Raw genomic sequence first — 26,899 nt, 5'->3', positions numbered from 1 at the left:
TAGACAGAGAGACAACAATAAACACAACAATAACAACAACAACAACAATAGAGCAACATCAGCAAATAGGATAAGTACAAATATGATGGTAAAAGCGATAGCAAAGGAGCAGTTAGCGAAATAAATAATAATACAGAAATGACAATGAGCATTATTACACTACAAATGGAGCAATACAAATACCAATAGAAATATCACTATTGATAATGAACAATACCAATAATTTACCTCTATTATCAACAAAACAGTTGTTCAAATTAGGGATGTCCCGATCCGATATGTGGATCGGATCGGCTGCCGATATTTGCCAAAAATTGCGTATCGGCAAGGCATGGGAAAATGCCGATCCAGATCCAGTTTAAAAAAAAAACTCCGGTCCGTGTTTTCCAACGCACCGATTTAAATAATACATTCCACTTTTCTGCTGCTCCCTAATTTCCGTTCCGCATTTTCCAGCACACCTTCAACACATCCACAGGTCTGTGAATTCTCACGCAGTTGCTTTTAGCTGCTGGCGTTACACGACAGGCTCTTCTCATTCTTTCCTGTGTCTCCCTCTCACAGACAGCGAGTGCACCTTCTTACACACGTCACATACTGTCACGACATACGTCACATACTGTCACGACATACGTCACATACTGTCACGTCATACGTCACATACTGTCACCTCATACGTCACATACGTATACGTCCTCCCCGAGCAGAGAGGTAGCAGCATGGCTAACGTTAGCTGTGATGCTAGCGCAGCCGTGCGAGCAGCGCTCCCTCTAAGGTGCTCGCCTGTGCAATTGCACACTGTTTAAGCGTCCTCTGCGCATAGCAAATCTATGCCACGCACAAAATCAAATAAAAAAATAAGCGCATAACAATTTTCGACACACGGACACGACAGAGAAAACAGTTTTTGTCATCATTGTTCAAATATTGTGACGTCTGTCGAGACGCTTATCTCCATTCGGTGCCACACGCCCACACCATCAAAATGCCGAGGCAAAAATTTCCACATCAACACCGTATGAAAAAATTAGTGATTTTTTTAGTTGTGATTTCCTTCTCTGCATGAAAGTTTAAAAGTAGCATATATTAATGCAGTATGAAGAAGAATGTTTTAATGTAGACATGCAAGCCTTGAAAGAAAATGTTGAAAATCAAGACTACATTTCCTGCAAATGGATGCATTTCTACCCTATATTTTAACTTTGGATTTATTCTCATATCAAACTCTTTTGGCTGTCTTTTTGACACTTACATCCGGCGCCCCCCTCCACACCCTGGATTATAAATAATGTAAATAATTCAATGTGATTATCTTGTGTGATGACTGTATTATGATGATAGTATATATCTGATAGTATATATCTGTATCATGAATCAATTTAAGTGGACCCCGACTTAAACAAGTTGAAAAACTTATTGGGGTGTTACCATTTAGTGGTCAATTGTACGGAATATGTACTTCACTGTGCAACCTACTAATAAAAGTCTCAATCAATCAATCAAAACACATAGAATCATCATACTGCTGTGATTATATGCATCAAGTGTTCATTCAAGGCTGAGGCAAAATATCGAGATATATATCGTGTATCGCAATATGGCCTTAAAATATCGCAATATTAAAAAAAAGGCCATATCGCCCAGCCCTAGTTTCAATGATGCCATTTCTGTTTGTCATGTATAATTTTGTCTATTTTGTGTTTATCCTTGAATAAACAGGTCAGTTTCTTGTTACCAACCATTGTGTATTATTCAAACTCCCCTAATTCAGCTGGCTAGTTGTTATCAAGAGTACTAAAACCCTTTTCAACATGATTCTGACAACTAAGTAGGCTAAATAACTTTAAACTTTAATACATGCTCGGATAGGCCAGTATCGGTCAATATCGGTATCGGATCGGAAGTGCAAAAACCTGGATCGGGACATCCCTAGTTCAAATGCAACAATACATATACCTAATGATAACTAGAAATACAAAAGAAAGCAGAAAAATGGAGAGGAAGAAAGAGAAGCAAGCTATATTAACCTTGTAGATTGTTATAGTAACAATAGGTCGGAGGGCCACTTGTTGTTGCACTAGTGAGCCACGGATGAGGAGATGCTGCTCCGTTATTGATTGATTGATTAAATACTCCCTCACCTGGATGTTGACCACAACAAGCAGACACGTCTGCACCAGTAAAGCGAAGGACTGATAGTCCGCGATGTCTTTTCCGTCATCTCGCACCGTGTCGCGCATGGCCGCCCAAGGGATGAAGAACACGACGAGGGAGCTGAAGCAGCTGTGGATCATGCAGCGCATAAAAGACTTCTTATTGAAGTAAAGGTTCAGAGGCCCCGGGGCGTAAAGCTGAGGGTACTGGAAACTCCAGCGATCATTCACGTCCTGCAAGACATAATGGACAAAGAGTAACTTCAAGTCATTCAACAAACTTGACACCTTCTACTAAACTATAGTTTGGTGTCATTGTGGCTTAGGAACCCTGGGCTAATACAGTAGTTAAATATTAGCATTATGCTAAGACCGGCGCATTTACAATTTTTGCAATGTATTATTTGGTATAATAACAACAACACCTTAAATAAAAAGCTTACAGGTTACAAAAACCTCCTTTTTGTTGCGGACGCATGATACGTACTAGTGATGGGTTGATGAGGCGTCATGAAGCGTTTCGACACATTGCAAAACTGTATTGATACTGTGTCGATACTGTGTCACTAAATACTGACATCTGCTGGACATTAAAAATCCCTACAGGCAACCTATGGACCGACTCAACTGACACTGATTTGATGCCCTAGTACAGGGGTCACCAACCTTTTTGAAACCAAAAACTACTTCTTGGGTACTGATTAATGCGAAGGGCTACCAGTTTGATACACACTTAAATAAATAAATATATTGTCATTTGTAAGTTACACGTACGTGTGATTTAAACAAGAATAGCTAAATAAATAAATGTATATATATTAAAAAAATGGGTATTTCTGTCTGTCATTCCGTCATACATTTATTTTTCTTTTACAGAAGGTTTTTTTGTAGAGAATAAATGATGAAAAAAAACACTTAATTGAACGGTTTAAAAGAGGAGAAAACACGAAAAAAATTAAAATAAAATTTTGAAACATAGTGCATCTTCAATTTCGACTCTTTAAAATTCAAAATTCAACCGACAAAAAGGAGAGAAAAACTAGCTAATTTGAATCTTTTTGAAAAAATTAAAAAAGAATTTATGGAACATCATTAGTAATTTTTCCTGATTAAGATACATTTTAGAATTTTTGATGACATGTTTTAAATTGGTTAAAATCCAATCTGCACTTTGTTAGAATATTTAACAAATTGGACCAAGCTATATTTCTAACAAAGACGAATCAGAATTTCTTCTAGATTTTCCAGAGCAAAAATTGTAAAAGAAATTCAAAGTACTTTGAAATAAGATTTAAATTTGATTCTACAGATTTTCTAGATTTGCCAGAATAATTGTTTTGAATTTTAATCATAGTAAGTTTGAAGAAATATTTCACAAATATTCTTCGTCGAAAAACCAGAAGCTAAAATATTTATTATTCTTTACAATAATAATAAAAAAATTGTTTTACTTGAACATTGTTTTAAATTGTCAGGAAAGAAGAGGAATAAATTTAACAATTAGAGATGCTACCTCAGTAGAAGCATTTAAGTCCCATCTTAAAACTAATTTGTATACTCTAGCCTTTAAATAGCCCCCCTGTTAGACCAGTTGATCTGCCGTTTCTTTTCTTTTCTCCTCTGCTCCCCTTTTCCTTGAGGGGGGGGGGGGCACAGGTCCGGTGGCCATGGATGAAGTGCTGGCTGTCCAGAGTCGGGACCCGGGGTGGACCGCTCGCCTGTGCATCGGCTGGGAACATCTCTGCGCTGCTGACCCGTCTCCGCTCGGGATGGTCTCCTGCTGGCCCCACTATGGACTGGACTCTTACTATTATGTTGGATCCACTATGGACTGGACTCTCACAATATTATGTCAGACCCACTCGACATCCATTGCTTTCGGTCTCCCCTAGAGGGGGGGGGGTTACCCACATATGTGGTCCTCTCCAAGGTTTCTCATAGTCATTCACATCGACGTCCCACTGGGGTGAGTTTTCCTTGCCCGTATGTGGGCTTTGTACCGAGGATGTCGTTGTGGCTTGTGCAGCCCTTTGAGACACTTGTGATTTAAGGCTATATAAATAAAGATTGATTGATGATTGATTGATTGAAAACACGGACCGGAGTTTTTTTTTTAAACTGGATCTGGATCGGCATTTTCCCATGCCTTGCCGATACGCAATTTTTGGCAAATATCGGCAGCCGATCCGATCCAAATATCGCATCGGGACATCCCTATTTTATAGTAAACATAGTTTTGTAAATGTATTCCACCTGATCCTGTTTTGTTATGCAGGTGTACTGAGTGAAGTATCAGTGGAGTGTATTGCATACCTGGTCAAAGAGACTCATGCCAACAACTGGGAGAACTGTGTACAGTACGTTGTACATGCTGACAAACCACTGGTCATACACGGTCTATAAAGTAGAACAGCCAAATTAAATGATTGACAAGATTTATAAATAAATGTTACATTCAGGCAGATGTTGTGTGTGATAATTGTGCATTTTTGTTTATAGTGTAAAGCTACTAGAGATGCGCGGATAGGCAATTATTTCATCCGCAACCGCATCAGAAAGTCGTCAACCATCCGCCATCCACCCGATGTAACATTTGATCAGAACCGCACCCACCCGTTGTTATATATCTAATATAGACGATGCAAGGCATTAGTGAGGTTATAAAGCTTTTGCCTGTTAAAGAAAGGAGACTGATCCAATGCAGCACAGACATTCGCGTTCCACGCTGTCACGACCCAGACGCACACCAAACATATGGGAGCCGCGCTGAGCGCACCTCCAAGCGCGTCTCGCTGCCGGCGACGGCCGGGTATGGGCCCGACGCTCCAGCGCCATCCATTTTCAGGGCTAGTTGATTCGGCAGGTGGGTTGTTACACACTCCTTAGCGGGTTCCGACTTCCACGGCCACCGTCCTGCTGTCTATATCAACCAGGGTGAGCCCCACCCCTTTCGTGAGCGCACTGCGCGCGGAGTGACCCCTGTTCATCCGCCCGATCCGCGGATAATCCGCGGTTGTGCCCGCAAACCGCGCATCTCTAAAAGCTACACACAAAAACGTCTTTTTGTTGAGTATTTCTTACCTGTGCCGAGAACCCGCAGAAGAATGCATACCAGACGTGCACGAAGGTGAAGGTGAAGTTCTTGTAAAAGAAATAATGGAGAAACTTGCACATGCGCAGGTAGGACCAGCGCCCGTGCACCAGCAGGAGGCGCTGCAGGTACCGGAACTGGGCGAAGGAGTAATCGCTGGACAGGACAGCCTGCATGCCCTCCTGGCCGCTGATACCAACACCGATATGTGCGGCTGATGGACAAACAGGAAGTAAGGCGTTAGAATAATTGTATCTAAGTTATCACGATACTTTGTGTTGAAACGAGTTCCCGGCGAGAAGACCAAAAGCTGTCTTTGAACCTACCAAGAAGAAGGCTTGTAAAACTGTACTGTGTAGGGGGGGAAGCAACATGAAGGTGTTCTGTTTCTTTCATGTATTAAGTTGTAATCAACAGAAAGATATCGTCTTGACCCAAGAACTACAAAAGCGGAGAGGAAGCAGGGCCGGACTCACCTCAAAGTGACCTTTTCTGTGAACTGTTTTACGACCTCTTAATAATAATAATAATAATAATACCTGGGATTTATATAGCGCTTTTCTAAATACCCAAAGTCGCTTTACATGTGTGTGTGTGTGTGTGGGGGAGCTGGGGGAGGAGGGACGATAAAAACAACTTTATTAGAAAAAATAAAATAAAATAAAAATAAATAAATAAACAAGAGAGACCTAGGGCAGGGTCGGTTTGGAAAGGCTAATGTGAAGAGGTGAGTTTTTAGGGTGGCTTTGAAGGTAGGGAGGGAGGGGGCATCTCTGATGTGCCTGGGGAGAGCGTTCCAGAGAGAGAAGGCCCTGTCGCCCCAGGTTCGGCGCCTGGTCTTGGGGACCTCCAGGAGGCCGGCATCACTAGACCCGAGGGAACGGGACGGGACGTGTGGCTGGAGGAGGTCAGAGAGGTAGGGTGGTGCCAGGTTATGGAGTGCCTTGTAGGTGGTGAGGAGTAGTTTAAAGGTGATTCTGTATTTGACAGGCAGCCAGTGGAGGTCATGAAGGACAGGTGTGATGTGCTCTCTCTCTTCTTTGAACTGTTTTACGACCTTTCTTTTGAACTGTTCTATAACCAAAGGCAACGCTGTTTATGACCCACGTCCCTTAGAAACAGCTGTTGCCATGTAATCAGGGAAAGTCCAAATAAAAAGAGGTGGCGTACAATCTTTCCCCAGAGCGTGCTGAGACACTGTGCAAGGGTACAGTGTCTAGGCGTCGCTCCTCAAATTGAGACAAATTTAATCCTGTTTCTGTTTAATTCTTTGCTTCTTGTCTTGTTTAATAGATGTCATCAGTGTTTGAACCTGACATAAGGATAGCATACCTGCCAACTTTTGAAATCAGAAAAACCTAGTAGCCAGGGTCCAGGGGCCGCAGGCCCCGGTAGGTCCAGGACAAAGACCTGGTGGGGGGGTTCAGCTTCGCCCCCCGACGCAAAATGATTATTAGCATTCAGACAGGTTAAAACGTTGCTAAAACCATCACTTTTCTATCAGTCACAGTGACTTTTCAAAACAAAAATATTACAGCAAAAATCATATGGGTTGATTGACATGTTTATTCTGTAAGCTAACTTCAATAGTTTGAAATTATTTTGACAGTTAATGCCAGTTATCCTGTCAACCTTTCACAAGACTTCAATTTGTTAATTGAAAGTATAAACAGTATAAACACTTTTTACAGTAAACAAATGGTAAAACAGTACCGTATTTTCCGCACTATAAGGCGCACCTAAAAACCACACATTTTCTCAAAAGCTGACAGTGCGCCTTATAACCCGGTCCGCTTTATATATGGATAAATATTAAGATTCATTTTCATAAAGTTTCGGTCTCGCAACTTCGGTAAACAGCCGCCATCTTTTTTCCCGGTAGAACAGGAAGCGCTTCTTCTTCTACGCAAGCAACCGCCAAGGTAAGCACCCGCCCCCATAGAACAGGAAGCGCTTCTTCTTCCACTGTAAGCAACCACCCGCCCGCGTAGAAGAAGAAAAAGCGCGCGGATATTACCGTTTCATTTCCTTTGTGTGTTTACATCTGTAAAGACCACAAAATGGCTCCTACTAAGCGACAGGTATCCGGTTCATGAAAAGACGCAATCTCTCCATCCGCACACGGATTACTATTTCACAGCAACTGATATTCCTGTGAACCGCACTGTGGATACAACGGGAGCACGTACGGTGAATATTCGCACCACAGGGAATGAGAAGTCATCCTTCACTGTGGTTCTAGCTTGCCATGCTAATGGCCAGAAACTTCCACCCATGGTGATATTCAAAAGGAAGACCTTGCCAAAAGAGACCTTTCCAGCCGGCGTCATCATAAAAGCTAACTCGAAGGGATGGATGAAGAAAAGATGAGCGAGTGGTTAAGGTAAGTTTAAGTTTACGCGAAGAGGCCGGGTGGCTTTTTTCACGCAGCTCTGTCCATGTTGATATACGACTCCATGCGCGCCCACATCACGCTGGTTTTTAATATATTATTAAAGTTTGACTGACCTATCTGACTGTTTTTTTGACATTCCTTTAGCGCAGTTAGATGCGGCTTACAACACCGGGCGGCTTATAGGTGGACAAAGTTTTGAAATATGCTGTTCATTGAAGGCGCGGCTTATAACCCAGGGCGCCTTATGGTGCGGAAAATACGGTACTAAACAATTCCATAAAAAAAACAAAATTGGTGTCATTATTAACTTTCTGTCCAAGCTTGTATAATCTACTGCCTTGTTCAATTGTAAAAAATATTCTGTGCCTAAAATTCACATTTCTATCACAATTATCATACTGTAAACATGGTAAGCTAACTTCATTAAAATTAATAGTCCTGTCAATAGCATGGAATTACAATTCAAATGTAGTTTTTTTGTAAGCCTTTCAAAAGAATTCATAATAATAAAAGATTTACTTAAAATGTTATGTTTTGTGAGTTTTTTTATGCTACGAACTGTACTTACCGGCGATGTAAACCGAAGGAGACATTTCCGTAATGAAAGCTGCAACACCCGTTTTAGATCCCATCATCGCTGCAGCATTATCGGCAGCAAAGCAAACCAAATTCTGCCAAGGAATTTCGTTTGAGTCTATTTCTTCCGCGAGTATTTTGTAAATGTTTTCGCCTGTGGAAGCCGTATTGCATTCCCTCAAAGACAGAAGCACAGACAATACTTTTCCAATGTCGTCATCGAAATATCGAACACAAATGGGGTACAGTTTTACATCGTCATAATCGGTGCTGCCGTCAGTCGACATGCTAAATGGTTCCGTCTTCATGACATCGGCGATACTTTTTGAGGATTCTGTTCCAAGACACTGAATAATGTTTGATGTTTTGGTTCGACCGCATCCATATTTTTTGGCGATTTTCGAGTCGGGAAACATTTTCCGAAATAACTGTCCCATGTGATCAGCCAGTGCGATTGGAAGTCCATGCTCAATTATTGCCTCCGTAAATAAAACTTCGGCATTTATCACATCCAAAGAATCTGTTTGGGCGACGAAAAACGTTGAAAGTTTTCCACTTGTATCGCTAGCAACGGTATTAGATTTGTGTTTTTTTGTCCCAACGTGGTCTTTTACATCGCTAATTCCTCCGTGTCCGATCGAAAAATCTTGTCTGCACAAGGTGCAATTCGCGTACCGTATTTTCCGCACTATAAGGCGCACCTAAAAACCACAAATGTTCTCAAAAGCTGACAGTGCGCCTTATAACCCGGTGCGCTTTATATATGGATTAATATTAAGATTCATTTTCATAAAGTTTCGGTCTCGCAACTTCGGTAAACAGCCGCCATCTTTTTTCCCCGTAGAACAGGAAGCGCTTCTTCTTCTACGCAAGCAACCGCCAAGGTAAGCACCCGCCCCCATAGAACAGGAAGCGCTTCTTCTTCTACTGTAAGCAACCACCCGCCCCCGTAGAAGAAGAAGAAGCGCGCGGATATTTCGTTTCATTTCCTTTGTGTGTTTACATCTGTAAAGACCACAAAATGGCTACTACTAAGCGACACGCGTATAACGCAGAATTTAAACTTAAGGCAATAAGTCATGCCGAAGAACACGGAAATAGAGCAGCAGCAAGAGAATATAACATAAATGAATCAATGGTGCGTAGGTGGAGGAAGCAAGAAGATGACCTGCGCCAGGTAAAGAAGACAAAACAGAGTTTCCGAGGGAACAAAGCAAGATGGCTACTGTTGGAGGACAAACTCGAACAGTGGGTTGTTGAGCAGAGAGCAGCAAGCAGAAGTGTCAGCACCATCACTATTCGAATGAAGGCAACAACGCTAGCAAGCGAACTTCACCTGGATGATTTTAAAGGTGGTGCTTCTTGGTGTTTCCGGTTCATGAAAAGACGCAATCTCTCCATCCGCACACGGACCACTATTTCACAGCAACTGCCTAAAGACTTTCAAGAAAAGCTGGCTACTTTCCGTGCATATTGTAAAAACAAGATAGCTGAAAAAAAGTTCCGGCCAGAGAACATTATCAACATGGACGAGGTTCCACTGACTTTTGATATTCCTGTGAACCGCACTGTGGATACAACGGGAGCACGTACGGTGAATATTCGCACCACAGGGAATGAGAAGTCATCCTTCACTGTGGTTCTAGCTTGCCATGCTAATGGCCAGAAACTTCCACCTATGGTGATATTCAAAAGGAAGACCTTGCCAAAAGAGACCTTTCCAGCCGGCGTCATCATAAAAGCTAACTCGAAGGGATGGATGGATGAAGAAAAGATGAGCGAGTGGTTAAGGTAAGTTTAAGTTTACGCGAAGAGGCCGGGTGGCTTTTTTCACGCAGCTCTGTCCATGTTGATATACGATTCCATGCGCGCCCACATCACGCTGGTTTTTAATATATTATTAAAGTTTGACTGACCTATCTGACTGTTTTTTTGACATTCCTTTAGCGCAGTTAGATGCGGCTTACAACACCGGGCGGCTTATAGGTGGACAAAGTTTTGAAATATGCCGTTCATTATAACCCAGGGGCCTTATGGTGCGGAAAATACGGTACTAAACAATTCCATAAAAAAAAAAAATTGGTGTCATTATTAACTTTCTGTCCAAGCTTGTATAATCTACTGCCTTGTTCAATTGTAAAAAATATTCTGTGCCTAAAATTCACATTTCTATCACAATTATCATACTGTAAACATGGTAAGCTAACTTCATTAAAATTAATAGTCCTGTCAATAGCATGGAATTACAATTCAAATGTAGTTTTTTTGTAAGCCTTTCAAAAGAATTCAAAATATGAAAAATTAATGACAATTAATTGAAGCCATCAGACACTTGAAAAGTGGCACATCACATCTCTAATGTAATCATTTGAACTTTTCAACAGAAATAGCACTGCAAAAATATTAAGGACATACTTCTGTATTTTGGTAGTTATGCTGTCAACATTTAACAAGATTTCTTCAACTTGGACTTGAAAGCATAAATAGTATAAACACTTTTAACAGTATAACAGTACTAAACAATTCCAATAGATAACATTGGTGTCATTACCTTTTTGTGGCTAAAATCCAAATTTATTTTATCAGATTGATTGTACTGCAAAAATGATATGGTAACTTTATTGTCAACTGAATAATGTTTGATGTTTTGGTTCGACCACATCCATATTTTTTGGCGATTATCGAGTCGGGAAACATTTTCCGAAATAACTGTCCCATGTGATCAGCCAGTGCGATTGGAAGTCCATGCTCAATTATTGCCTCCGTAAATAAAACTTCGGCATTTATCACATCCAAAGAATCTGTTTGGGCGACGAAAAACGTTGAAAGTTTTCCACTTGTATCGCTAGCAACGGTATTAGATTTGTGTTTTTTTTTGTCCCAACGTGGTCTTTTACATCGCTAATTCCTCCGTGTCCGATCGAAAAATCTTGTCTGCACAAGGTGCAATTCGCGTACCGTATTTTCCCCAAATAAGGCGCACCTAAAAACCACAAATTTTCTCAAAAGCTGACAGTGCGCCTTATAACCCGGTGCGCTTTATATATGGATTAATATTAAGATTCATTTTCATAAAGTTTCGGTCTCGCAACTTCGGTAAACAGCCGCCATCTTTTTTCCCGGTAGAACAGGAAGCGCTTCTTCTTCTACGCAAGCAACCGCCAAGGTAAGCACCCGCCCCCATAGAACAGGAAGCGCTTCTTCTTCTACTGTAAGCAACCACCCGCCCCCGTAGAAGAAGAAGAAGCGCGCGGATATTTCGTTTCATTTCCTTTGTGTGTTTACATCTGTAAAGACCACAAAATGGCTCCTACTAAGCGACACGCGTATAACGCAGAATTTAAACTTAAGGCAATAAGTCATGCCGAAGAACACGGAAATAGAGCAGCAGCAAGAGAATATAACATAAATGAATCAATGGTGCGTAGGTGGAGGAAGCAAGAAGATGACCTGCGCCAGGTAAAGAAGACAAAACAGAGTTTCCGAGGGAACAAAGCAAGATGGCTACTGTTGGAGGACAAACTTGAACAGTGGGTGTTTCCGGTTCATGAAAAGACGCAATCTCTCCATCCGCACACGGACCACTATTTCACAGCAACTGCCTAAAGACTTTCAAGAAAAGCTGGCTACTTTCCGTGCATATTGTAAAAACAAGATAGCTGAAAAAAAGATCCGGCCAGAGAACATTATCAACATGGACGAGGTTCCACTGACTTTTGATATTCCTGTGAACCGCACTGTGGATACAACGGGAGCACGTACGGTGAATATTCGCACCACAGGGAATGAGAAGTCGTCCTTCACTGTGGTTCTGGCTTGCCATGCTAATGGCCAGAAACTTCCACCCATGGTGATATTCAAAAGGAAGACCTTGCCAAAAGAGACCTTTCCAGCCGGCGTCATCATAAAAGCTAACTCGAAGGGATGGATGGATGAAGAAAAGATGAGCGAGTGGTTAAGGGAAGTTTACGCGAAGAGGCCGGGTGGCTTTTTTCACGCAGCTCCGTCCATGTTGATATACGACTCCATGCGCGCCCACATCACAGATGGTGTCAAAAAACAAGTGAAGCACACAAATACAACACTCGCCGTCATTCCGGGTGGATTAACCAAAGAACTCCAACCGCTCGATATTGGTGTCAACAGGGCATTCAAATCACGACTGCGAACGGCGTGGGAACAATGGATGACCGAAGGCGAACACACCTTCACTAAGACAGGGAGACAGCGCCGGACGACATACGCCAACATCTGCCAGTGGATCGTAAATGCCTGGGCAGATATTTCGGTCACAACTGTGGTCCGAGCTTTCCGGAAGGCAGGATTCACAGAACTGCTGGACAACAACGACACTGACTCCGATGACTTCGACGAGACGGAGCCGGCCATTTTGGATCCCACATTTGCCCAACTTTTCAATTCGGACACCGAAGGCGAAGAATTCGAGGGATTTATGAATGAAGAATAACTTCAGAAAGTGAGCGTTATGTTTATTTTGTGTGTTGTGACATTAACGTTCGAGCAACATTATGTTGCTATTGCTCTGCACTATTTTGAATTTTACTATGTTTGTGATTGCACATTTGCGTACATTTTGGGAGTGAACAGAGTTGTTAGAACGCTGGTTTTTAATATATTATTAAAGTTTGACTGACCTATCTGACTGTTTTTTTGACATTCCCTTTAGCGCAGTTAGATGCGGCTTATAACACGGGGCGGCTTATAGGTGGACAAAGTTTTGAAATATGCCGTTCATTGAAGGCGCGGCTTATAACCCAGGGCGCCTTATGGTGCGGAAAATACGGTAGTTTTCACCCTTTTTGGAACGGATAATTATTCCCGGATAGGCTTTTGAATATTCTTCACGGAATGACTGCGGTTTTCTTTTTCGGTTTAAGACTCGTTTGCGATTTTTCTCCGGCTGATTCCATGATCGTTCGCTCGTTTGGAAACAATGGGCAACAGGTGCCTCGTGCTTGGCAGCGGTGCTATAAATGTGCCTCGCGCATGGCATTCGGAATGGCTCGATAGGAAGTTACGGGAAGCAGTGTCGATTGTCATTGTTGTTACGCGATTCCGTGAATAAAACTTAAATGTTCAATTAATGAAAAACCGTATTTTTTATCACTGCAACCGCAACCCGGAATAGGTTGATGAAAACCGTACTAATTACGGGAAAACCGGAGTAGTTGGCAGGTATGCCAGAGCGTGCTGAGACACTGTACAAGGGTACAGTGTCTAGGCGTCGCTCCTCAAATTGAGACAAATTTAAACCTGTCTCTGTTTAATTCTTTGCTTCTTGTCTTGTTTAATAGATGTCATCAGTGTTTGAACCTGACATAAGGATAGTTGAATTCTATGGTCACGTGACTGTGACGTGTACCTTTGATCATGCTGACATCGTTGGCCCCGTCCCCAATGGCCAAAGTCACTGCCTGTTTATATTTCTTCACCAACTTGACAACCTGGGCTTTCTGTAGGGGCGTGACCCTGCAGCAAATCACTGTTTGGCACATGCATGCTGTCCTCAACAGTTCTAACTCCAAGCCTTTCTCCAAAGCAAAGTCCTGAGGATGAAATGGAAGATCCCGAAACCAATTAGGGTAGGCAAAAAAAAACAACAACTAGCAAAATCAGTAAATGATGTTCTTACCAGACTGTGTCCATTTATAACAAGAGCATATTCTCCGTCCACTTTGTAATCAGGCACAGTTTCTGTCTTCCGAAGCCAGAGGAGGCCTGCACGAGCTTTGGTCACAGTTGGTTCCTCGGCCGCTGTTGGACACATTTTCCTTCTGGCATTCCTAAAAACCAGACCAGATTGAGTAATCAAACTTGCGGATTTATTGTTCTGGGTCATCACGACGATAAATGATCATTATCAGTACTTTGAGTCCTGCTAAAAGAGAATCCAGATCCTGATTTAGTAGAATATTTGACAGGGCTCATCATGTTTAAAGCAAGAAGTTATCAATCGCCTGCGAATATTCAAAGTTTACTCATAGAAAGCGATGTTATTTATAAGTTCTAGTGTGTTGAAATTTTCAGATATCGTGTTTTTAAAAACAATGGAAATTATGTTTCGAGTAAAGAACAACAGCCTTCCAGTTTGCATTTTTAGGATATTTAAATTAAGAGGAGAAAATTATCATTTACGGGGGATATTGATTTGTGAACGAATATAAAATACAAATGTATTTCAGTTTTAGGAGTTCAATGGTGGAACAAACTCGGTGATGAGCTGAAGACATGTAGTTCTTTGTTAAGGTTTAAGAAAACCTTGAAAGGTGAAATAATTGAAAATTATATAATATAGTAACAATTACTTTCATCCCATTGATTTTTTTAAACGTTGATGTTCCAGGCAATCTAATTTTCAGTGACTGTATAGGATGGGCAAATATAAGCTTTGGCTTCAGCCTGTTCCTTTTTCGATCATTCTTTTTCTTTTCCTTTTGTGTGTAAATGTGTATGTGGAAGTCGCTTCCTAGCAGTTCCACTGTAGACACGGAACATGAGCCCAGCGTGCAGTTTTTAACAAAGTTTTTATAGGTTTTTATCCAAATCTTTCTCCCACAAAACGTGACTTTTCAGTCACGTCCGTATCCTCTCTCCTCTCCTGCTCCCGGCCGCTTACTGTTAAAGACAACCAGAGGTGGGTAGTAACGCGCTACATTTACTCCGTTACATCTACTTGAGTAACTTTTGGGATAAATTGTACTTCTAAGAGTAGTTTTAATGCAACTTACTTTTACTTTTACTTGAGTATATTTATAGAGAAGAAACGCTACTTTTACTCCGCTACTTTTATCTACATTCAGCTCGCTACTAATTTTTATCGATCTGTTAATGCACGCTTTGTTTGTTTTGGTCTGTCAAACAGACCTTCATAGTGCCTGCGTTTCAACAAATACAGTCACTGGTGACGTTCACTCCATTCCACCAATCAGATGCAGTCACTGGTGACGTTGGACCAATCAAACAGAGCCAGGGGTCACATGACCTGACTTAAACAAGTTGAAAAACTTATTCGGGTGTTACCATTTAGTGGTCAATTGTACGGAATATGTACTGTACTGTGCAATCTACTAATAAAAGTTTCAATCAATCAATCAAAAGTGTGAAGGAAAAAATACCCTTTTTTATTTCAACCGTACATCCTGTCAAAATTCTAAAGACTGACTTCACAGTTCCTGTATTCACAATAAAAGTGCCGCTCCATCGCGCCTGCGCTTTCAAAATAAGAGTCTCCGAAAGCCAGCGCAAACAAGCTAGCAAGCTACGGAGTTTGCCGCCAATGTATTTCTTGTAAAGTGTATAAAAACGAATATGGAAGCTGGACAAATAAGATGCCAAAAACCAACCACTTTCATGTGGTATTAGACAGAAAGGAAGAACTTTTTTTCTCCTGCATTTGAAAACGTGGACGTTATCATCACTACTGTCTGAATACAATCAATGCAAGTCATCAGAATCAGGTAATACACCAACTTATATTCTTGTCTTCATGAAAGAAAGGAATCTATCTGTGTTAAACATGCATGTATATTCATTAAAACACCTTTAACATGTAAACAAAAACGGCAAAATAAATAAATATAAATGATATACTGTATATATCAATGTATGTGTATATATGTATATATATATATATATATATATATATATATATATATATATATATATATATGATATGTGTGTGTATGTTACTCATCAGTTACTCAGTACTTGAGTAGTTTTTTCACAACATACTTTTTACTTTTACTCAAGTAAATATTTGGGTGACTACTCCTTACTTTTACTTGAGTAATAAATCTCTAAAGTAACAGTACTCTTACTTGAGTACAATTTCTGGCTACTCTACCCACCTCTGCTTTCATCCCATTGATTTTTTTTTTTAATGTTGATGTTCCAGGCAATCTAATTTTCAGTGAATGTATAGGATAGGCAAATATAAGCTTTGGCTTCAGCCTATTCCTTTTTCGATCATTCTTTTTCTTTTCTTTTTGTGTGTAAATGTGTATGTGGAAGTCGCTTCCTAGCAGTTCCACTGTAGACACGGAACATGAGCCCAGCGTGCAGTTTTTAACAAAGTTTTTAATGTACATAGGTTTTTATCCAAATCTTTCTCCCACAGAACGTGACTTTTCAGTCACGTCCGTATCCTCTCTCCTCTCCTGCTCCCGGCCGCTTACTATTAAAGACAACAGATGATTAGATTAACACCTGTGAAATCTAATCACCTGCCAGCTGTGTCTCGCCGTCAGCGATGGTGCTCTGTCCTCAGCACCATGGACAGAGGCGGTGACCTTTGCTCCTGCAGGCAGCGCTGGCCATATCTCCCTCCACAGTGTATTATTGTTAAATATGTATAATCTGCACTGTTAAACTGGTCACACAAAAATGGTTGATGGTTGATTATACGACCGAAATAAAAACTTATTTCATTCATTCATGTGGGATACAACCTCAGAGGAGCGGCAACATATAAACACGCTTTAGCACAAGGAAAGGTTTTTGTGTCTCAGTCTGTGGGGTGAAAATATGGAACAGCCTGAGTGATGAGTTCAAACACTCCTCAAACATTGAGCATTTAAAGAAATTGTACAAATCTAATATTTTGGTTCGGTATAGCAAGGTCTAGGCTTATTTTGAATGTGAGTATGAATGACTTATACATAGCTGCCAACTTTTGAAATCAGAAAAACCTAGTAGCCAGGGTCCAGGGGCCGCAGGCCCCTGTAGGTCCAGGACAAAGTCCTGGTGGGGGGGTTCAGGCTTCGCCCCCCCGACGCAAAATGATTATTAGCATTCAGACAGGTTAAAATGTTGCTAAAACCATCACTTTTCTATCAGTCACAGTGACTTTTCAAAACAAAAATATTACAACAAAAATCATATGGGTTGATTGACATGTTTATTCTGTAAGCTAACTTCAATAGTTTGAAATTATTTTGACAGTTAATGCCAGTTATCCTGTCAACCTTTCACAAGACTTCAATTTGTTAATTGAAAGTATAAACAGTATAAACACTTTTTACAGTAAACAAATGGTAAAACAGTACTAAACAATTCCATTGGTGTCATTATTAACTTTCTGTCCAAGCTTGTATAATCTACTGCCTTGTTCAATTGTAAAAAATATTCTGTGCCTAAAATTCACATTTCTATCACAATTATCATACTGTAAACATGGTAAGCTAACTTCATTAAAATTAATAGTCCTGTCAATAGCATGGAATTACAATTCAAATGTAGTTTTTTTTGTAAGCCTTTCAAAAGAATTCAAAATATGAAAAATTAATGACAATTAATTGAAGCCATCAGACACTTGAAAAGTGGCACATCACATCTCTAATGTAATCATTTTAACTTTTCAACAGAAATAGCACTGCAAAAATATTAAGGACATACTTCTGTATTTTGGTAGTTATGCTGTCAACATTTAACAAGATTTCTTCAACTTGGACTTGAAAGCATAAATAGTATAAACACTTTTAACAGTATAACAGTACTAAACAATTCCAATAGATAACATTGCTGTCATTACCTTTTGTGTTTTTTTGTCCCAACGTGGTCTTTTACATCGCTAATTCCTCCGTGTCCGATCGAAAAATCTTGTCTGCACAAGGTGCAATTCGCGTAGTTTTCACCCTTTTTGGAACGGATAATTATTCCCGGATAGGCTTTTGAATATTCTTCACGGAATGACTGCGGTTTTCTTTTCGGTTTAAGACTCGTTTGCGATTTTTCTCCGGCTGATTCCATGATCGTTCGCTCGTTTGGAAACAATGCCACCTGGTGCCTCGTGCTTGGCAGCGGTGCTATAAATAGCCTCGCGCATGGCATTCGGAATGTCTCGATAGGAAGTTACGGGAAGCAGTGTCGATTGTCATTGTTGTTACGCAATTTCGTGAATAAAACTTAAAAAAAAAATTTTTTTTTAATTAATGAAAAACCGTATTTTTTATCACTGCAACCGTAACCCGGAATAGGTTGATGAAAACCGTACTAATTACGGGAAAACCGGAGTAGTTGGCAGGTATGCTTATATGACTTACTTATGGTGATATATTGAGAATTGTAAGCACATTGTTCTGGGCAAGTGCGAGTTATGTGGATCCAGATGAATGTGATCAAATGTGGTTCAGAGGAAACTGGATATTAGTTAAAGGGGAACATTATCACCAGATCTATGTAAGCGTCAATATATACCTTGATGTTGCAGAAGAAAGACCATATATTTTTTTAACCGATTTCCGAACTCTAAATGGGTGAATTTTGGCGAATTAAACGCCTTTCTATTATTCGCTCTCGGAGCGATGACGTCAAAACGTGACGTCACATCGGGAAGCAATCCGCCATTTTCTCAAACACCGAGTCAAATCAGCTCTGTTTTTTTCCGTTTTTTCGACTGTTTTCCGTACCTTGGAGACATCATGCCTCGTCGGTGTGTTGTCGGAGGGTGTAACAACACGAACAGGGACGGATTCAAGTTGCACCAGTGGCCCAAAGATGCCAAAGTGGCAAGAAATTGGACGTTTGTTCCGCACACTTTACCGACGAAAGCTATGCTACGACAGAGATGGCAAGAATGTGTGGATATCCTGCGACACTCAAAGCAGATGCATTTCCAACCATAAAGTCAAAGAAATCTGCCGCCAGACCCCCATTGAATCTGCCGGAGTGTGTGAGCTATTCAGGGACAAAGGACCTCGGTAGCACGGCAAGCAATGGCGGCAGTTTGTTCCCGCAGACGAGCGAGCTAAACCCCCTGGATGTCTTGGCTCACACCGCTTCTACCGTCCCTTATGCCACCGAAGATGATCAAGAGAAGAATATCGACCCTAGCTTCCCTGGCCTGCTGACATCAACTCCAAAACTGGACAGATCGGCTTTCAGGAAAAGAGAGCGGATGAGGGTATGTCTACAGAATATATTAATAGATGAAAACTTTATTCATTACTCGCGGTTTTACCTAAATTATTATACATAAACTGTGTTTACCAATAATTTAGCTTAAAAACATTACAACACTTAAAAACAAACACATACCAATCGTTGGTTAGAAGGCGATCGCCGAATTCGTCCTCGCTTTCTCCCGTGTCGCTGGCTGTCGTGTCGTTTTCGTCGGTTTCGCTTGCATACGGTTCAAACCGATATGGCTCAATAGCTTCAGTTTCTTCTTCAATTTCGCTTAAGCCGCTGAAATCCGAGTCTGAATCCGAGCTAATGTCGCTACCTTGCTATTCTATGCGCCATGTTTGTTTGTGTTGGCTTCACTATGTGACGTCACAGGAAAATGGACGGGTGTATATAACGATGGTTAAAATCAGGCACTTTGAAGCTTTTTTTAGGGATATTGCGTGATGGGTAAAAGTTTGAAAAAAAACTTCGAAAAATAAAATAAGCCACTGGGAACTGATTTTTAATGGTTTTAACCCTTCTGAAATTGTGATAATGTTCCCCTTTAAAAGGAAAGGCCATGTAACACAGTGGTGAACATGCCCTTTCCCATTAGAAAGATAGTGACAGAGAATAGAACAAGGATGGACAATTCAACCCTTAACTCAACAATGAGTAGATGAGTGTTATGTGTGTGTATATGTGTAAATAAATGAACACTGAAAAGGGTAAAAAAAAAAAAAGGGTTGTACTTGTATGCAAGGCGCTAACCAGCAGCCATCAGGAGCAAGGGTGAAGTGTCTTGCTCAGGACACAACGGACATGACGAGGTAGGAAAAGAGAGCGGATGAGGGTATGTCTACAGAATATATTAATTGATGAAAACTTTATTCATTACTCGCGGTCTTACGTAAATTATTATGCATAAACTGTGTTTACCAATAATTTAGCTTAAAAACATTTATTTTTTTCTATCATTCGTGTACATTCGGGTAGTCTTGTGTAATGCAGTATTTTGTGTCTATTTAGTGCTGAAATCGTGGAAAAATATATGTTCTTAGCGCGCCTGAAATTGGGCTGTCTGCACTCTCAAAGTGCATGTTGTTGCCAAATGTATTTCATATGCTGTAAACCTAGTTCGTAGTTGTTAGTAATTATCTTATCAGACAGTGTTAAGCCGCTGAAATCCGAGTCTGAATCCGAGCTAATGTCGCTATACCTTGCTGTTTGTTTGTATTGGCATCACTATGTGACATCACAGGAAAATGGACGGGTGTATATAACGATGGTTAAAATCAGGCACTTTGAAGCTGTTTTTAGGGATATTGCGTGATGGGTAAAATTTTGAAAAAAACTTCGAAAAATAAAATAAGCCACTGGGAACTGATTTTTAATGGTTTTAACCCTTCTGAAATTGTGATAATGTTCCCCTTTAAAAGGAAAGGCCATGTAACACAGTGGTGAACATGCCCTTTCCCATTAGAAAGATAGTGACAGAGAATAGAACAAGGATGGACAATTCAACCCTTAACTCAACAATGAGTAGATGAGTGTTATGTGTGTGTATATGTGTAAATAAATGAACACTGAAAAGGGTAAAAAAAAAAAAGGGTTGTACTTGTATGCAAGGCGCTAACCAGCAGCCATCAGGAGCAAGGGTGAAGTGTCTTGCTCAGGACACAACGGACATGACGAGGTAGGAAAAGAGAGCGGATGAGGGTATGTCTACAGAATATATTAATTGATGAAAACTTTATTCATTACTCGCGGTTTTACGTAAATTATTATGCATAAACTGTGTTTACCAATAATTTAGCTTAAAAACATTTATTTTTTTCAATCATTCGTGTACATTCGGGTAGTCTTGTGTAATGCAGTATTTTGTGTCTATTAAGTGCTGAAATCGTGGAAAAATATATGTTCTTAGCGCGCCTGAAATTGGGCTGTCTGCACTCTCAAAGTGCATGTTGTTGCCAAATGTATTTCATATGCTGTAAACCTAGTTCGTAGTTGTTAGTAATTATCTTATCAGACAGTGTTTAAGCCGCTGAAATCCGAGTCTGAATCCGAGCTAATGTTGTTTGTGTTGGCATCACTGTGTGACGTCACAGGAAAATGGACGGGTGTATATAACGATGGTTAAAATCAGGCACTTTGAAGCTTTTTTTAGGGATATTGCGTGATGGGTAAAATGTTGAAAAAAACTTCGAAAAATAAAATAAGCCACTGGGAACTGATTTTTAATGGTTTTAACCCTTCTGAAATTGTGATAATGTTCCCCTTTAAAAGGAAAGGCCATGTAACACAGTGGTGAACATGCCCTTTCCCATTAGAAAGATAGTGACAGAGAATAGAACAAGGATGGACAATTCAACCCTTAACTCAACAATGAGTAGATGAGTGTTATGTGTGTGTATATGTGTAAATAAATGAACACTGAAAAGGGTAAAAAAAAAAAAGGGTTGTACTTGTATGCAAGGCGCTAACCAGCAGCCATCAGGAGCAAGGGTGAAGTGTCTTGCTCAGGACACAACGGACATGACGAGGTAGGAAAAGAGAGCGGATGAGGGTATGTCTACAGAATATATTAATTGATGAAAACTTTATTCATTACTCGCGGTTTTACGTAGATTATTATACATAAACTGTGTTTACCAATAATTTAGCTTAAAAACATTTATTTTTTTCAATCATTCGAGTACATTCGGGTAGTCTTGTGTAATGCTGTATTTTGTGTCTATTTAGGTATGGTTAACCTGAGTGCTGAAATCGTGGAAAAATATATGTTCTTAGCATGCCTGAAATGGGCTGTCTGCACTCTCAAAGTGCATGTTGTTGCCAAATATATTTCATATACTGTAAACCTAGTTCTGTCAAGACTTGGTCTTGGGTGTTTGCTTTTCCGGGATGCAACGGAAAGTTGGCACGGGCGAGACGGGAATGAAGGTACATGATTTATTTATTATATCAAAAAAAGTGCAAACGAAAAGCGCGCACAGTGGCGGAGAATAAACTATGAAACCAAAAGACTATAGCAAAAAAGTACAAACGAAAAACACGCACAATGGCGGCGAACAAACTATGAAACCAAAAAGACTATAAACATGGAACAAAAACTTACTTGGCTTGGACAAAAATAGTTGCATGAAGAATGGACATGGAAAGAATGGACAGAGCATAAATGTGGTGAGGTCGTCAGAAAGACAAACTGAAAAACACTGAACTTAAATACTACAGACATGATTAACGAAAACAGGTGCGTGACTCAAGACGTGAAACAGGTGTGTGACGTGACAGGTGAAAACTAATGGGTTGCTATGGTGACAATCAAGAGTGCACAATGAGTCCAAACGTGGAACAGGTGAAACTAATGGGGTAATGTTGGAAACAAGACAAGGGAGTGAAAAGACAGAAACTAAAGAGTCCTATAACTAAACAAAACATGACTTAAAACAAAACATGATTACACAGACATGACAAGTTCATAGTATTTTGTGTCTATTTTGTGCTGAAATCGTGGAAGAATATATGTTCTTAGCGCGCCTGAAATGGGCTGTCTGCACTCTCAAAGTGCATGTTGTTGCCAAATGTATTTCATATGCTGTAAACCTAGTTCATAGTTGTTAGTAATTATCTTATCAGACAGTGTTAAGCCGCTGAAATCCGAGTCTGAATCCGAGCTAATGTCGCTATACCTTGCTGTTTGTTTGTATTGGCAAATGGACGGGTGTATATAACGATGGTTAAAATCAGGCACTTTGAAGCTTTTTTTTAGGGATATTGCGTGATGAGTAAAATGTTGAAAAAAACTTCGAAAAATAAAATAAGCCATTGGGAACTGATTTTTAATGGTTTTAACCCTTCTGAAATTGTGATAATGTTCCCCTTTAAAGTAACTATGTAAAAAAAGTTTATACTTCTTCCCATTACCCTTTTGAGAAATGTTTAATTTTATTTTTTTTTGTGAAATAATAAAATTGCCATTGAGCACAAGACTGTTCACTGGAGATATGTTTGATTGATTGAGACTTTTATTAGTAGATTGCACAGTACAGTACATATTCCGTACAATTGACCACTAAATGGTAACACCCCGAATACGTTTTTCAACTTGTTTAAGTCGGGGTCCACATTAATCAATTCATGTATGTATATTATGTACTACATGTAGTGATGGGTCCGGCAACACCGATGCATCGGCGCATGCGTCGAGCTCATAGAGCAAAACCCTGTGTCGGTGCGCGTACCGCTTTTAGAAAGTCACGTGACCGATCATGAGCTGTTTTGGTCACGTGACCGATACGCCAACTGTGTCGCACTGACGCCTCCTCTGTGCCCTGTGAGCGTGTCTTTTCTACAGCCGGAGAAATAATAACTAAGAAGAGAAATCGTCTAAAATGTAATACGTCGGAAAAACTTTTTTTTTTTTTTTTAATAAAAATGTGTAAAAAAATTAAATTAAAACAATTCCCAGTCCACAATCATCCACAACACGTTCTCTTAGATTTCCATGTTATGATACATGTTCACATTATTTATTGACTTTATCTAAAAAAGATAAAAATATATTTTTATTTAAATGAAGATATGAAATAATCCTAAATGAAATACAATGACTTGGTTTATATTATTGTATATACTAGGGCAGGGGTCACCAACGCGGTGCCCGCGGTCACCAGGTAGCCCGTAAGGACCAGATCACACCTGTTCTAAAAATAGCTCAAAAGAGCAGCACTTACCAGTGAGCAGTCTCTATTTTTTTTTTTTTTTTTTAATTTACTAGCAAGCTGGTCTCGCTTTGCTCGACATTTTTAATTCTAAAAGAGACAAAACTCGAATTTGAAAATCCAAGAAAATATTTTAAAGACTTGGTCTTCACTTGGAATAAGCGGTAGAAAATGGATGGATGGATGGGTCTTCACTTGTTTAAATAAATTCTTTTTTTTTTTTTTTACTTTGCTTCTTATTACTTTTAGAAATACAGTTTTAGAAAAAAAATACAACCTTAAAAATGATTTTAGGATTTTTAAACAAATATACCTTTTTACCTTTTAAATTTCTTCCTCTTCTTTCCTGACAATTTAAGTCAATGTTCAAGTAAATTTTTTTATTTTTTATTGTAAAGAATAATAAATATTTTAGCTTCTGGTTTTTCGACAAAGAATATTTGTGAAATATTTCTTCAAACTTACTATGATTAAAATTCAAAAAAATTATTCTGGCAAATCTAGAAAATCTGTAGAATTAAATTTAAATCTTATTTCAAAGTATTTTGAATTTCTTTTAACATTTTTGTTCTGGAAAATCTAGAAGAAATACTGATTTTGTCTTTGTTAGAAATATAGCTTGGTCCAATTTGTTAAATATTCTAACAAAGTGCAGATTGGATTTTAACCAATTTAAAACATGTTATCAAAATTCTAAAATGTATCTTAATCAGGAAAAATTACTAATGATGTTCCATAAATTATTTTTTTTTATTTTTTCAAAAAGATTCAAATTAGCTAGTTTTTCTCCTTTTTGTCGGTTGAATTTTGAATTTTAAAGAGTCGAAATTGAAGATAAACTATGTTTCAAAATTTTATTTTAATTTTTTTCGTGTTTTCTCCTCTTTTAAACCGTTCAATTAAGTGTTTTTTTCATCATTTATTCTCTACAAAAAACCTTCCGTAAAAGGAAAAAAAAAAATGTATGACGGAATGACAGACAGAAATACCCATTTTTTTTATATATATACATTTATTTATTTAGCTATTCTTGTTTAAATCACACTTACGTGTAACTTACAAATGACAATATATTTATTTATTTAAGTGTGTATCAAACTGGTAGCCCTTCGCATTAATCAGTACCCAAGAAGTAGTTTTTGGTTTCAAAAAGGTTGGTGACCCCTGTACTAGGGCATCAAATCAGTGTCAGTTGAGTCGGTCCATAGGTTGCCTGTAGGGATTTTTAATGTCCAGCAGATGTCAGTATTTAGTGACACAGTATCGACACAGTATCAATACAGTTTTGCAATGTGTCGAAACGCTTCATGACGCCTCATCAACCCATCACTAACTACATGTATGATGTGGAGCTGACTCAATAAACAGCTACTACTATCTTAAACATACCGTAGCTCTTCTTTGACACCTTCTGATGTATTTGCAGACACCACAAACACCTCCTTCATCTCTTCCCGCAGCATGTTGCAGGAATAGCCGATATTCTCAGCCGTCTCTTGAGAAGAAAAACAGCATTTATAAAAATCAGTCTGTCATCCTTTGAAATACATGTTTTAAAATACACATTACAAAAAGAATAAGATCATTGATTCAATATGTTTAACAATCACAAAACTATGAATACTAACCTTGTTTATCTCCAGTCAACACCCACATTTTGATGTCAGCCTTAGCCAGCTGCTCTATTGTCTGTGGGACTCCTTCCTGCAACTTGTCTTCTACAGCTGTTGCTCCCAGAAGCTAAATAAAATGTAAATGAAGTGGTCATAGACATACAATATACAGGTAAAAGCCAGTAAATTAGAATATTTTGAAAAACTTGATTTATTTCAGTAATTGCATTCAAAAGGTGTAACTTGTACATTATATTTATTCATTGCACACAGACTGATGCATTCAAATGTTTATTTCATTTAATTTTGATGATTTGAAGTGGCAACAAATGAAAATCCAAAATTCCGTGTGTCACAAAATTAGAATATTACTTAAGGCTAATACAAAAAAGGGATTTTTAGAAATGTTGGCCAACTGAAAAGTATGAAAATGAATCTCAGGAAACAGAGTGGACCGACACCAGCAGATGACATGGCACCCCAAACCATCACCCAACCATGCAAATTTTGCATTTCCTTTGGAAATCGAGGTCCCAGAGTCTGGAGGAAGACAGGAGAGGCACAGGATCCACGTTGCCTGAAGTCTAGTGTAAAGTTTCCACCATCAGTGATGGTTTGGGGTGCCATGTCATCTGCTGGTGTCGGTCCACTCTGTTTCCTGAGATCCAGGGTCAACGCAGCCGTCTACCAGCAAGTTTTAGAGCACTTCATGCTTCCTGCTGCTGACCTGCTCTATGGAGATGGAGATTTCAAGTTCCAACAGGACTTGGCGCCTGCACACCGCGCAAAATCTACCCGTGCCTGGTTTACGGACCATGGTATTTCTGTTCTAAATTGGCCCGCCAACTCCCCTGACCTTAGCCCCATAGAAAATCTGTGGGGTATTGTGAAAAGGAAGATGCAGAATGCCAGACCCAAAAACGCAGAAGAGTTGAAGGCCACTATCAGAGCAACCTGGGCTCTCATAACACCTGAGCAGTGCCAGAAACTCATCGACTCCATGCCACGCCGCATTAACGCAGTAATTGAGGCAAAAGGAGCTCCAACCAAATATTGAGTATTGTACATGCTCATATTTTTCATTTTCATACTTTTCAGTTGGCCAACATTTCTAAAAATCCCTTTTTTGTATTAGCCTTAAGTAATATTCTAATTTTGTGACACACGGAATTTTGGATTTTCATTTGTTGCCACTTCAAATCATCAAAATTAAATGAAATAAACATTTGAATGCATCAGTCTGTGTGCAATGAATAAATATAATGTACAAGTTACACCTTTTGAATGCAATTACTGAAATAAATCAAGTTTTTCAAAATATTCTAATTTACTGGCTTTTACCTGTATATGTTTTGTATCATTAAGCGGTAAAACCATGCCATTGATACACAGGATAGCCTTTAAGTCTTTACAAACTGCACTTATCCTTGCATATTTTT

General features: G+C 39.5%; 1 protein-coding gene across 1 annotated transcript in view; it reads right to left on the bottom strand.

The window, feature by feature from the left end:
* LOC133619689 (phospholipid-transporting ATPase ID-like) overlaps positions 1-26,899 on the bottom strand; it is a 66,343-nt gene that overhangs the window by 5,966 nt on the left and 33,478 nt on the right. The window contains exons 19-25 of the mRNA XM_061980906.2: positions 25,476-25,587; positions 25,237-25,342; positions 13,869-14,019; positions 13,599-13,782; positions 5,235-5,458; positions 4,467-4,550; positions 2,142-2,387 (exon numbers count right to left, since the gene is read on the bottom strand). Coding sequence (XP_061836890.2) covers positions 2,142-2,387; positions 4,467-4,550; positions 5,235-5,458; positions 13,599-13,782; positions 13,869-14,019; positions 25,237-25,342; positions 25,476-25,587 — 1,107 coding nt within the window. The remainder of the gene's footprint in view (positions 1-2,141; positions 2,388-4,466; positions 4,551-5,234; positions 5,459-13,598; positions 13,783-13,868; positions 14,020-25,236; positions 25,343-25,475; positions 25,588-26,899) is intronic.

Source organism: Nerophis lumbriciformis, linkage group LG20, assembly GCF_033978685.3.
Source record: "Nerophis lumbriciformis linkage group LG20, RoL_Nlum_v2.1, whole genome shotgun sequence".
Taxonomy (NCBI): Eukaryota; Metazoa; Chordata; class Actinopteri; order Syngnathiformes; family Syngnathidae; genus Nerophis; species Nerophis lumbriciformis.
This window is presented reverse-complemented; position numbering and strand designations above follow the sequence as displayed.